The sequence below is a fragment of the Caloenas nicobarica genome, chromosome 2, assembly GCF_036013445.1.
Source record: "Caloenas nicobarica isolate bCalNic1 chromosome 2, bCalNic1.hap1, whole genome shotgun sequence".
Classification (NCBI taxonomy): domain Eukaryota; kingdom Metazoa; phylum Chordata; class Aves; order Columbiformes; family Columbidae; genus Caloenas; species Caloenas nicobarica.
The window spans coordinates 112,305,803-112,318,920 of NC_088246.1; the positions used below are offsets into that span (position 1 = coordinate 112,305,803).

At 39.7% G+C, this 13,118-nt stretch overlaps 1 protein-coding gene across 1 annotated transcript in view; it reads left to right on the forward strand.

The window, feature by feature from the left end:
- The window catches only part of LAMA1 (laminin subunit alpha 1), a 104,354-nt gene that overhangs the window by 41,277 nt on the left and 49,959 nt on the right, over positions 1-13,118 (forward strand). The window contains exons 10-21 of the mRNA XM_065627943.1: positions 480-640; positions 3,556-3,696; positions 4,687-4,860; positions 6,424-6,525; positions 7,026-7,237; positions 8,116-8,227; positions 9,133-9,243; positions 10,028-10,155; positions 10,746-10,832; positions 11,080-11,291; positions 11,793-11,899; positions 12,894-13,074. Coding sequence (XP_065484015.1) covers positions 480-640; positions 3,556-3,696; positions 4,687-4,860; positions 6,424-6,525; positions 7,026-7,237; positions 8,116-8,227; positions 9,133-9,243; positions 10,028-10,155; positions 10,746-10,832; positions 11,080-11,291; positions 11,793-11,899; positions 12,894-13,074 — 1,728 coding nt within the window. The remainder of the gene's footprint in view (positions 1-479; positions 641-3,555; positions 3,697-4,686; positions 4,861-6,423; positions 6,526-7,025; positions 7,238-8,115; positions 8,228-9,132; positions 9,244-10,027; positions 10,156-10,745; positions 10,833-11,079; positions 11,292-11,792; positions 11,900-12,893; positions 13,075-13,118) is intronic.

A 13,118-nucleotide genomic window follows, 5' to 3' on the forward strand; every position in this document is an offset into this window, starting at 1 on the left:
CACCTTTTCTCTAAACTTCAAATCTGGCTATATTTCTGGACATTGTGGGAGCACTGTCTACTTGTGAATGGCTACCGGTTAGGTACCACTTCAGAACAATGGCAAATATATAGGAAGGAGAGGTGAGGCACAACATACCTACTTATAGGATTTCAAGGTATGTCAGGTGCCTGAATGTGTTCTTGTGTGGGGATGGTGGGCTCTGACTAGATAAAACAACAGGAAGGATTAAGATCTAACACTGTTTATGAATGCTGTTACAGCTGTCATGAAATCCATTTTGCTGCAGTTTCTGTGCATGTGGCACTCTAAACATGAGAAATAGATGGCAAGACTGACATTATGCCAGGTATCTGTGTGGAATATAACATGGAGTGTAATAAAAACGGAATGCTGAATTACTTGCACTCTCTGAGACATCTTCAATCCAGCCTACTGCCAGCTCTTATTTATTTGTTTCTCTGCTTTTGCTTTCCAAGGGACTTGGCCAGGTCAGTGTCAATGCAGAGAAGGTTACACAGGAGAAAAATGTGATCGTTGTGCATTTGGGTATCGGGGCTATCCAAACTGCCTGCGTTGCAACTGCAGCCTGATTGGTAGCATTAATGAAGATCCATGCACAGAACCTTGTCTTTGCAAAGTGAGTATTAAACTGTCATTTTGATTTAAAATTGAATCTGTAGGTTGATTTGTAAACTCCTTTTTAATAAGGGAAACTACTTCATTAACCGGAGAGATCACTTCTTTTATAGGAAGTAACCTGCTGTAACTGTATACTTGGCAATGTAGAACTTGAAATTACTAACTGTTCTCTGTACTGAAATATATGATAATTTGTTGGATGGTTCTGTATGTTACTGATACACCATTTTCTATACTAATGGGCCAGACTGACACTAAAGTCAAACAATAAGTGCACATCTGAGTGTGAGAGAGAATCACAGAGAGAATGATGTAAGCCTAGCTGGGTTTGGTTTTAGGGATGAGCTGATATTTCTCTTCAAAGTCAGTGATTTCTTGTGAAGAAAGTGTGTTTATAACATCTGCTTTCTGTGAAGAAACAGCATGCACTTGGAAAGAACTATTGGAACAACTACATTACTTGCATGTATGAAATATGATTTAATTATTCAATTACAGAATATAAACCATAAAAATGTTAAAAAGAGAAATTTTTGCAGCCTTCTTTTCTTTTTTGGTAAATATCCAAACCCCTTGAAATATCTTGCAGCTGTAGGTTCTGCTGAACTTTATTACAAAGCTGTGTCAATATGTAAATAAGTTATACTTATTTTCTGAACTAAATGTTAGATAGTAGTTTATGTATTTGTTGCCAAGTATGATAGTGAATAGGAGCCAAAAAAATGTGGTTTGTTTCACAACTTTTCTGAAATTTCTTGGTCCTTTTGCATAATTTATCTGATCCAGAACATCAAACATATAAATAATCAGAGTCTGGAAGAAAGGAATATTTCTAATGGCCAGTTTAAATGTAAAAAAGGAAAAACAACCATTTTGTCTGATCTTGAGCTAGAGTAACAGTGTATCAGTTGATGCAGCTAACTGGTGGAAAATTTTGGTATGGACTGGATAAGAAACTGCCTCCTTCCAGTGCTGTCGTGGGCATGAGTTTGGCACACAGAATTTTTAGGCCAGGTCACTGAGAGTGTCACCAGCCAGCAGCCCACTTATAGAGGTGAAAGGAAGGCAGGAGAAAAGTTGTGTGCTCCAAATATTAAACGAAAGAGACAGGATTACTAAGCCTATGCATTCACTGTGAGCACAGTAGTGCAAGCTATTCCTTTTCATACTCTGAATTTCATAATATTTGATCTTTTGTGAAACACAGCTCTTGAGGTCTAGTCATTGAGTAAGATCTTTATTTTTCATTAAGAAATAAATAATTTTTCTAATAATGTTACAGAGACAAAGTGAAATGTGTGATCCAAGTGCATCCTGAAGACCAAGAAATGAAAAAGATGAAAAGAGCATACAAATTTTATTTCTGTAAAAATTCAAGATTTTAAAAATCTCATTATCTCAGGAGGCTCTTTATCTGAGTTTTTTCCCAAGTTTGGATATTAACAAAGCAAAAGCAGCCAATGCCTCAGCCTTTGAATCAGAGCTGGGGATCATAAATTTCTCATATGGTTTGCAAAACCAGCTTGTACTTAGCTTACAGAAGCACACAACCTACCTGTTTAGAGAGGTCTTATGTAAACTTGATATGCCAAACAATGATCCAGAAGAAGAGGCAATTGGTCGTGTTGCCACCGAAGGTCTCAGATAAGGACTCTGGTAAGCCTGAAATTTGCTCCATCAGACTAAATCTGATGTAAGTCTGGAATCTAGAGTGATTCTTTTGGCTGAAGTTACTCTGGTAACTATTGAAAGCCGAATTTGGTCCACAGGCTTTGCATTTCAAATTGCAATGCAGAACTCATACAGGCCTCCTCAAAATAGCATGACAGGTGTGCTTCAATATATGCCCTACAGTCCTGGTCTCTGAACCCTGTTTATCAGGGAGAGCTCTGTAAAGTTATCTTCACATTTGTAGCGAAGTTGTTCCATAGTGGAAACCAAAGGTTGAGATGGAGGAGTGATGTGTGTCCAGGTCTCGTCCTGATATGAAGCTGGGACATGAATAGAGACTTGTCCTTGGCAGTGGGAAACGTTCTGTATCTTACTGTGTAGAAATACCCATGGAGATCTATGTACGTGGCTTTGTGGGCATTTACCGAACATTTTCTCTACTGGTTTGCTTGTCAGCAGCAATTGTCTAAACTTTTTGAATAACTAACTACATATTGTCTGTACAGATTTTACAAGAAAAAAATTGGGTATGCTGGTTTGGATTTTTTTTTTTCCCTGTAACTTCTACATTGAAAGAGGTATGTAGCAGTATGCTCTGAGCTACCCAGTTTGCATGGTAAGGAGGCAGAAGGCCAGAGATAAGAGCTAAAGGAGTGGAGCATCTCTATTTTTGGAGTAGGAGTTTCTGGCCCTTAGCCAGAGCATATTAGGACGAAGAGCTGCCAGCTAGCATAAGTATGTGTGGTGTTCCTCCAGAAAGAAGTGGCAGCAGTGGTCTGGATTACAGTATAAATATTAACAGATGGTTGAGGAACTGTTGCCTTGAAGCTGGTTGTGGTAGCTCTGGGAGCCTGGCCTGGAAGTGAGCTATGCTGTATGTAGACTATCTGGATTCAGTAAATATGGCAACTTTTGTCCGGAGCAATCTACAAATTCAAGCTATGAAAGAAACAGACTGGCAAGCTGGCAGAAGCTTTTCAAACTCTGCCCATGTGCTGAAATTTCACCGCAATAGGGCCCTTGCCAGGGCATGTTTAGATTTTGATGAACTGGCAAATTCTGATGAATTTTTCCAATCGGTTTTAGTTTTAAGATCAGAGTCTTATTCAGTAATCCTGCTGTGCTGAAGTCTGTTTTCTTTTATAACCTTCTGAATGCTGTTATGCCTAAATCCTGTCTAATCCACTGTATTTGTTACCATAATAAGGCTGATGCTAAACAAATGTTGCGTGCCATTTACAGGAAAATGTAGAAGGTGAAAACTGTGATCTCTGTAAACCGGGATTCTACAATTTGCAAGAAAGAAATCCTCAGGGCTGCACAGAGTGTTTCTGCTTTGGGGTTTCTGACGTCTGTGACAGCCTAACATGGCCCATCAGTCAGGTATTTATATGTTATGTCCGTGACCTAATATTCTTCCCTCAGGCAGCTGCAAAATGTACTATATTTCTCTTTGACATGCGCCCAAGTTAACTCCAAATTCTGGCATGTCTCTCCTTACAGAGGAATGGATTTTCAGTATTGTTCTGCAGCTCTGAGGTAGTCAGTGTATCACCTCAGTGCAGGCTTTGGCCCCACTGGCTTGCAGTAATACCAGAAGCATTGGGTAGTGGAGGCTGTGATAAAAGTATTTTTCCTGTGCGTTTTTTTTTTTTTTTAATCTGATCTTGGGCTGTTAAAAGTTTCTTAGCATATTGAAGAGAGGAATCCAAACCTGTTTCCTTGCTCTCATATCTGTTCAGCAAGGATAGAGTGACCTCTGGCAATATTTCCAATATTATTTTGTAGAAAAGAGTGTTTATAAATACCACTGTCTTCTGAATAGATATTTCTTAGAGGGCTTCGGGGACACTATTTTTCCACCAAATTCTTTTCATATCTTTGTAGAGCTAGTCACACTTTAGTCCCATTCTGTGTGCCAATAGAGAGGAAAACACATCAAATTAACTGAAATTCTAAGATGCTTATATAAAACTTTCAGCGATAAGAACGAAGTCCTCTTGTCTTGCTCCCTCTTCTGAGACTCTGAATTTAACTTTCCTCCAACTCAGGCCCACCTATAAATGGAGACAATAGACCTCAAAGCCCTTGAAGTCCTGTAATTCCATCTGAGGGAATTACATAGGTATAATGTTAATTTTATCGAGAGGGTGAAAATCACACTCATGATATTTTTGTTCCTGCCTAATAGAGAGGTAGAGACAACCCTATTCTGAAGTGGCATATTTGCATGTATTTGTTGTCAGACTGGGTTAATGAAAGCGTTCTAGATCCACCAGCTTGAGTGAACATCTGTGGAGGGGTTAAGTTTAGTGGGCGCTTTCTCAGTGACACAAAGCCTGACTCCGTTAATATTGCTATTCTGTCTTACAGATATCAGACATGACGGGATGGCTTGTTACTGATCTGTATAATGCAAAGAGCGTGCAGCCTCAGCGAAGCCAATTTGATGGACCCCATCAAATAAGTATTAACAACACTGAGGCTGTGAAAGTACTGAAACATACTTATTACTGGTCAGCGCCTGAGCCATATCTGGGAAATAAAGTAAGTTCTCAGCTAGAGTCATACCATATTGCTCTAAGTAGATAGTTTCTGTAATTAAAAATTACACATAAACCCCAATATTACCAGACTTCTCAATCTATCTCTGCTCTTCAATTCACTGTGTCCTTGGTAAGACATTCCCAGTACTCTCTTCTTGCACTTCGTGCTCATTCATCTCCCTGTAACTGTCTCTGTCTTTGACACAATATAATCTCTCTTTTTTTTCTCTTCAGTGTTACTAACTTAAATGCTCACATTCCCCATACTGTTTGCTCCTGTCCCAAAACTTAAACCCTTCACATCTTCTCCAATACAGTAGATAGGACCATTAAATTCCTTTTACCTTCCTCTTGGCCACTCCCATTTCACATTTATTAGTTTCCAACCAACTAGTGTTTAACTTTTGCCCTGGTTACTACCTAAAGTTCTGGGTCTCCCATTTTTTTGCAATGGAATCACAGAATAGTTGCAATTGGAAGGGCCCTGTGGAGGTCATCTTTCCCAACTTCCCTGCTCATGCGGGGCCACCTAAAGCTGGTTGCCCAGCACCATGTCCAGAGAGCTGCTTCTGAATAGTTCCAAGGGTGGAGACTCCACAGCCTCCCTGGGAAACCTGTGCCAGTACTTTGGTTGCCCTGACTTTAAAGTGTTTCCTGATGTTTAAAAGGAACCCTCTGTGTTTCAAGTTGTGCCCATTGCCTCTGCTCCTGTCACAGGGCTCCACTGAAAATAGCCTGACTCTGTCCTTCTTGCACCCTCCCTTCAGATACTTATGTCTATTTGAGATCCCCCAGCGCCTTCTCTATGCTGGACAGTCCTGATACTCTGTCTTTTCTCATACGAAAGATGCTCCAGGCTCTTAATCATCTTAGCGGCCCTTTGCTGGATTCTTCCCGCTATGTCCATCTCTCTCTTGTACTTGGAAGCCCAGAACTGGACTCAGAACTCCAGCTGTGGCCTCACCAGTGCTGAGTAATGGGGACCTTGCCGCCTCACTCGTTTAATTATTTTTGGTCCAGTCTCTTTGCACATGCAGCCGTGTTGCTTAGTACAGTGGCACAGTAGATGAACACAGGTCTCAGAAGTGTAACATGAAGGAGTAGTTTTGCACAGGGCAATGCTCTCTCAAATTCTGATCTCTTATCCATTTAATATAGATCTGTTGGTACTACTGTTTAACTTTGAAGTAGTCAGCAGCAGTGGTGAGGCTAAGGAGCCTGAAAGGTGGAATACAGAACGTGATGAACTCTGACATGCTGTGCCCCTTGGCTGGGAGGGTAGTGTAAACCTATGCTGTTTGTTGGAAGTCCTGTAGGTGTTTCACTGAAGGAGGGCACTTATCTGAATTGTTTGTAGAGCTTTCACCTGACTTTCCCCACCTGCACAGCAGCAAGCCAGAGCTTGTCTCTGTGCTGGTACATACAGCATGTTAAATTTTCCCTGGAAAGAGATATTTGTAAGCCCATCTATTCCTATAATTTGGACATTGCACTGTCCCATGTCACTTATTTGTGTTGGCTGGAGGTTCTCGTGTTGTTAAGACTTTGTATTTTGTTATTTCAGCTCACAGCTTTTGGTGGAGACTTGAAGTATACGGTATCTTATGACATTCCAATGGAGAGTGTGGACAGTGATATAATATCGAGTGTGGATGTCATCATTCAGGTGGATTTTTTTTCCCAACTTGTTAGTCTTCAGACATTATGAGGAATATATGAAGGGTTTATAAAAGGGAAAATAAAACAATATTTCTATAGCGTTCTTGCTTATTGCTTACTTTTCTAGATTTAAGTTGCAGTTAAAAAGTAAGGCTCTATATTGAATCTGGGCACCTCCAAAAGAAGATGTTATTTTGTAAAATGTATTTAGCAGTAAAACGAATGAGAAAAGATATTCTGTTTTGTAGGGGAGTTTGATTTTTGAAATTTAAATTGATTCTTTTTCCAAAAGATCATCTGATATTTCTCGAGTCTCTGAACTGAAAGAGAATGGTCTTCTGAAGCCACGGAAAATGCAGACCTTTTACTTATTTGTTTTCTAGTGCACAAAATCTAGTTGGATTGCTTCTTTGCTGTGTTATCTGGATGTGTATCTGACACTAAATGTAATTGCTTAATAAAATTTGCATGCAAGTATGAAAAATATTTTCTTACTTTCAATTTCAGGGTAATGGGCAGATTTTGAGTACAAGAGCAGCGGGCTTGTCATTACAACCGTATGAGGAATACTCTAATGCAGTGAGATTCGTATCAGAGAATTTCATAGACTTCAATACAAAAAAAGCTATAGACCGGGAAAGGTTGATGACTGTTCTGGTAAACGTGACCCATCTTCTGATCAGGGCGAACTACAACATTGCCAAAAAAGCCGTGTACAGGTAAGAGAGGGAAAATATGCAAGCTAATCTATATATTTGTGTTATTTTTGTGCATATGAAACACTACTCATTGTGGTGGTATTCCTAAAGTTTTATGTTAGTAATTTCTAGAAGAAAACATTTTTTAATTGGATTTTCTCAAGACTGATCTTGTTCCCCAAACTCACTAACGTGGAATGTGTGGAAAGCGGCATTTGGTTCTTTTAAAGGTATCTGATAGCAGAAACATTGTTTTCTGCTTTAAAGGAATAGTGCACAAAAGCCTTATTACAATGGCAGCTTTGTTAGAGCGAAATACCTTTGAAACTCTCAACAGTATGTTTATTTTGGTATGTGGCAAGTTAATCCATCACTGACTATTGTAAATCTGCCAGTAAAGACGTTGGCTGTAGTTTCTTTTAATATGTCTTTGTAGATGTCACTGACGCTCAACTCTAAGGGAGTGCTTAATAGGAAAATTGGGCTGGAATGGATTAACTGGTTATTTCATAGCCTTTACTCAGCATTAGCAGTATCTGCATCATTCCTTAAAGATCTCTGTTTTACCTGTTCTCCAAGATATACAGGAATAAAGCATTTTGATATACCTCTAATACCATGACAGAAGGGGAAGCTTTTGTTTAAACCTCACCGTGGGAGAAGAGACAATGTTAGTAACGATAATGATAACAGGAGCAGTGCACATCTACTCCCGGAATTGCAAATGCAGTGATAAGACAATGATTATAGTCTTTTTACAGCAGAGATTTGTGCCTGTTTCTCAGCTCTCACTGCCGGGAGCAGCACTGAGCAGTGTGACTCCCCTAGAAGCAAACTATCCTGTTCAAAATCAGTTTTGGGGAAAGAGATGATGTGATGTTTTTCATGCTTGATTCTAGGCTGGACTCCGTGACCCTGGATACTGCAAGTGCAAATGTTATAGATCTATCTTCAGCACCAGATGTGGAATTCTGTGAATGTCCTCAAGGTTACACAGGAATATCCTGTGAGGTAAACTGCCAGAGTGTTTTATGTGTCTAAAATTATCTCCTACCTGAAATGATCTAGGTTTTAAAGGCAGGCTACTTTTAATTATACTGCCATAAAGTGTATGTTTTGTGGTGAAATGCTACCTACTGCACTGTACACAATGGTGCAGATATCTTCTTCCAGATAAACTAAATGGGATTTTAAACTTATTTCTTTAATTCTATTTGGTGATACTAAAAGATTATGATACAATTTAGAATATCAGTGTTGCAGAGGGAGCAGTTGTAAAAGCTCTGTGAAGCTGTTTGGAGCTTACCTTACTCATTAATAGCAGTTTTCCTGGATCTGAATCGTGTAGAGTTTATTTCTGTTTTATGTCATTAGGTTTATGGAGGCAATAACGAATCTTAGCAGGCAGAAATGCTAGTATTTGTGTTGCACAAGGTGGTGTCTTATATGTCTGTGGATAGGAGATTAGGGAGGCAGAGCATCATCTGCAGAATAGCAGGAATTATTTTGACAAATAATTTCAGTATGAAGCCTTGTGCCATAGCATCATTAACAATTCTGCAGAGGAGATAGAACATCTGTTTTTTATTGTCCCACAATAAAGAACTTCACATATTCAACGGCACAAAACTTAACTTATGTACCTCCAGGGGACAAATGGTTGAATCAAAGTTTCATGGAGTTAATTCTTATCCTCTTTATCCAGTGCAAGTAAAAAAAACCAAAAAAACACAACATACCAGAAAAGAGCTACAGTGACATCAATAGGGTTGAAAGAGTATTCAGTTGCCACAATGTGAAGGAGTCAGATGGTGAGTGGTCAGAAATGGGCTCTTTGAAAATGTTTTGATGTGTGCTTTTAACATGAATGATGCTACTGCTTTTTTTTTCCCCCCACTCCCCTCGTTTCTTTTCAGTCCTGTCTCCCTGGGTACTACCGTGTGGATGGGATACTCTTTGGAGGTATTTGTCAACCCTGCAAATGCAATGGGCATGCAACTGAGTGTGATATTCATGGTGTTTGCTTTGTAAGTCATCCTTCAAAGTGTTTGTGTTTTAAGCATCTGTTTAGGAATTAAGAGAGCATTTTGGCTGTGGGAGACAAGTTCACAGTGTACGTAAATTTCAAGCTGTGGGTACCAAGTGTTTATTTTTTCTTGTTTTTCATTGTTTACTTAAGAATATGTTTGGGGCCTCCATTAAAGTGTTCTCCAACAAAGAGTTTGTTTCAGTTTGTCATCTCAAGTGGGGAATAGTCAGAACTGAAATAAAAGTGTCACCGTATACTGGCTGATAAAAATCTTAATTCTGCTTGCTGCAGGTGATAATAAAACTCCTCCTGAAAGGAATAAAATTAAGCAGTGTTTTGGGTGAATATCTGTTTTCAGATATATGTACATCTTCCATGACTGACATCAGTGGAAATTACACATTACCTTCTGAAGAGAGAATTTAGCTGTCAGATCTCTTCTGAAATTTAAAGGTCACAGAAATACAATGGTTAAGTGCCAGTAAGAAATGTATAAGAAATTTGTTACTGCAAATGTGTGCAATATGCAAAATATGTTTAAGTTTGTGAATAGGTTATATGGCTGGTTTCGTGGTCTAAAGCATGTTCTAAAATGTAGGAAAGAAACAATTAAGATTTGTTACAACTCAGAAAAAAACCACACTTGTTTTCAAAGTTGTACTGTGTTCTTCATGGCTGTCTCTTTGGATGTTATTCTGCATGCAGACTCCTGCAGGGATCCCTCAGGTGCTGAAAAGCCATCAACAGTAGATCTGAAAAGATTTTTTTTCCGTGTCTCACAGGCTTGTCAGCACAACACGACAGGACCTTTCTGTGATCAGTGCTTGCCTGGCTTCTATGGAAATCCATCTCAAGGAACTTCTGAGGACTGCCAGCCCTGTGCATGTCCTCTGAGTTCTGCTGCAAACAAGTAAGCTGCTTATGTGAGATTTCTTTTGCATCTTCAGCAAAATCAGAAAGTTGAGATTAAGAAAATACGTGAAATATGAAGGAGAGAGAGAAGGACCTTTTTTTTCTTCCTCTTCATTTGAGTGTATCTCAAAGCTATTTTTCCAGGTACACAAATGTATAGACATGCTGAGTGAACTGGTGGAGTTTGTACATGAAGGGTAAATAACACTTCATCCTGTCCTTGAACTTGGCAGAAAAAATACTGTTATCTTTCATGTTGTTTCAGAAAACAACAGAAGGTCAGAAGTGTTGCATGTCAAAAACAGGAGCTTGCCACAAAAATTGGACAGATTTGCTAGAAAGAGGGCCAGGTTTTTAGAAAGTTTCAAAATCTTCCTTTCCTTTAAAAGAAAAAACCTCAAGAAGAGGTTTTGAAAATGATGACTTTATTTTGACATTTTGTAATGTTTAAGGCATTGTTAATCTAGAAAACTTGCAGTTACATGGTTATATAGATAGGTGCATGGACTTGAAGGATGAATATTGAATGTTCATAGAAGTCTTGTGATTCTGTGTATTGATGCTGACTGCTATAAATGTTGTTGATAGTTTCAGTCCTACTTGCCAGCTGAGTGAAGGAGGTGGAATTCTCTGTGACAAATGTCTTCCAGGCTATACTGGTTCTCAGTGTGAAAGGTATGTACATTAGCTTTGGGTAAAATATCCGTATCATTTTCATCACTAACTGTTCATCATCCTACCTGCCTTGAATTGTTCGTACCACATGTACGGAACATTCCTAATAAAATTTTCCTTCCCATTTTGTCTTTGCTTGTAATACAGAGGCACTTTAGATAAAAATTTAATAGGCGATACTCCCTTGAGTGGAGATAGTGTTTGACATGGCCACTTTCCGGCTGATAGTTTTTCATCTCTGGTGCAGGTGTGCTAATGGTTACTATGGAAATCCACTCGTGCCTGGACAATCCTGTGCTCCTTGTGAATGCAATGGCAATGTAAACCCACAAGAAGATGGCCACTGTGATACCTTCACAGGACAATGCCTGAAATGTCTGGGGAACACAGCAGGACACCACTGTGAAAAGTGTGCTGATGGGTATTATGGGGATGCAGTGACTGAGAAAAGCTGTCATGGTAAGCTATTATTATTACTCTCAAAATGTAAAGGACAGAAAAATGTGGTGTGCATGTAGCGGAATGGATAGTGAGATACTCACCTTTGCCGAAAAAGTTAACCTTCAAGTTGTGATTTCACAAGTACAGGTTGAAAACTATGTGGCTGATTTAGCCTGAGGAAGGAATTTATTATGCTGGAGTCTGACACTTCATATTCCTGAAACTGATCAGCTTGCTTGCTTAATACTATTCCTTCAATGACCTGCTATAGACATTTCCTACTTACACATGTTAAATATGGGGCTGGAAGAAACAAACTTCTCAAACATATTTGTTCACAGAGGTGTTCTTTAAATCTTGTAGCCCAAATGTATAGTACAGGTATTACTGTAGTATAGTAAGATCAATGGTATATAAACAGGTGAAACATACATTTATGCCAAATTTGGAATTCTGTATAATAAAGAATGCATATTGGGTAGACATTAATATTTTGATTTCTTTTTGTCTAAACATAAGCCTGTGAGTGCCATGTGAATGGTTCCCTGTCCAGTACCTGTCATCACGAGACAGGCTTTTGTCACTGCAAAGCAAATGTGATTGGAGAAAGATGTGATAAGTGCTTGGTAAGCAAATATATGCCTGTTTCCAATATCTGCATTTTCTTGTATCTTGGTCTTCCTGTTTATCTGTAGGTGTTGTTTAGAACAGATACAGAGAATAGCAGCAGCTGTGTTCAGGGGAGAGGGGACCTGTTGCTGGAGCAGAGACCAAAGGTTTGTCTGCATAGGCTTTTGCGGTTGCAAATTGCTCTGCCTGTGCTCTCTGCAGATGTGGAGCTATGTAGTTAACTCAGCACCCTTCTACACAGGGCTGTTCAGGCTAGTGCTGTGCTGACTGATGGCGTGCAGTTGTGTTGGCTTACAAAAAAAACCAAACCGAACATTGGTAACAGACCTGAAGGGATCTTAGTGCTGTGCTTCTGCAAAGTGAAGTCTGAGTGGGAATATCTGAAGAATGTGGTTGGTGAGAATAAGCATATCATAGCTGAACACCAAAAAGGCAATCGGCTAAAAGACAGGCCTGTTGAAAGAACAAGTAGACATTCAATGTTGGTACAAACCAGCAGTTTCCAGCCTTTGCTAAGCGTAGAACTGCCTCAAAGACCAGAGCAGGAAATCTGTGCCCTGTCACTGCCCTCGTGCCAGCCCAGCTGAATGCCCGTCAGTCTGCATGCACCAGGTCACTGACCTGCTCTCTTCTGGTCTTCCATTCACATTCAGAGAAATCTGTACCTGAGCAGCACAGCCCACCCTCACATCATGAAAGTCTTTACATTAAAATAACCCCTGACTTTAAAACAAAGTCTCACTGACAAGATTAGATGGCCATGAGAGCATTTCAGTGTCACTTTTGCACCCTAATGTGTACTTGCATATGGGTGGGAACAGTGAAGAGATAAAGCCAGAGTCTTCCCACAGCAGTCACACAGTACTGACCAATACTCATGTGGGTCAGACAGCAGGGAAAGTAAACAAGAGAAAATAAGAGTGTACATCATATTGCTTTCAAAAAATCTAGGAAATATCGCTCAACATGTATTTACTTCCTGTCCAACAGAATGGTTATTATGGCCTGCTTACTGGGCTTGGCTGTGTTCCCTGCAACTGCAGCCAGTTTGGCTCAGTCTCTGAGAACTGTGATGACCAGGGGCAGTGTCACTGTGTACCAGGAGTGGCTGGAGAGAAGTGTGATCATTGTGCTCATGGCTTTCATGCCTTCCAGGATGGTGGCTGCACACGTAAGCTCTAATCCGTGATTCTTACAGGGTTTGTCTGGAATTTC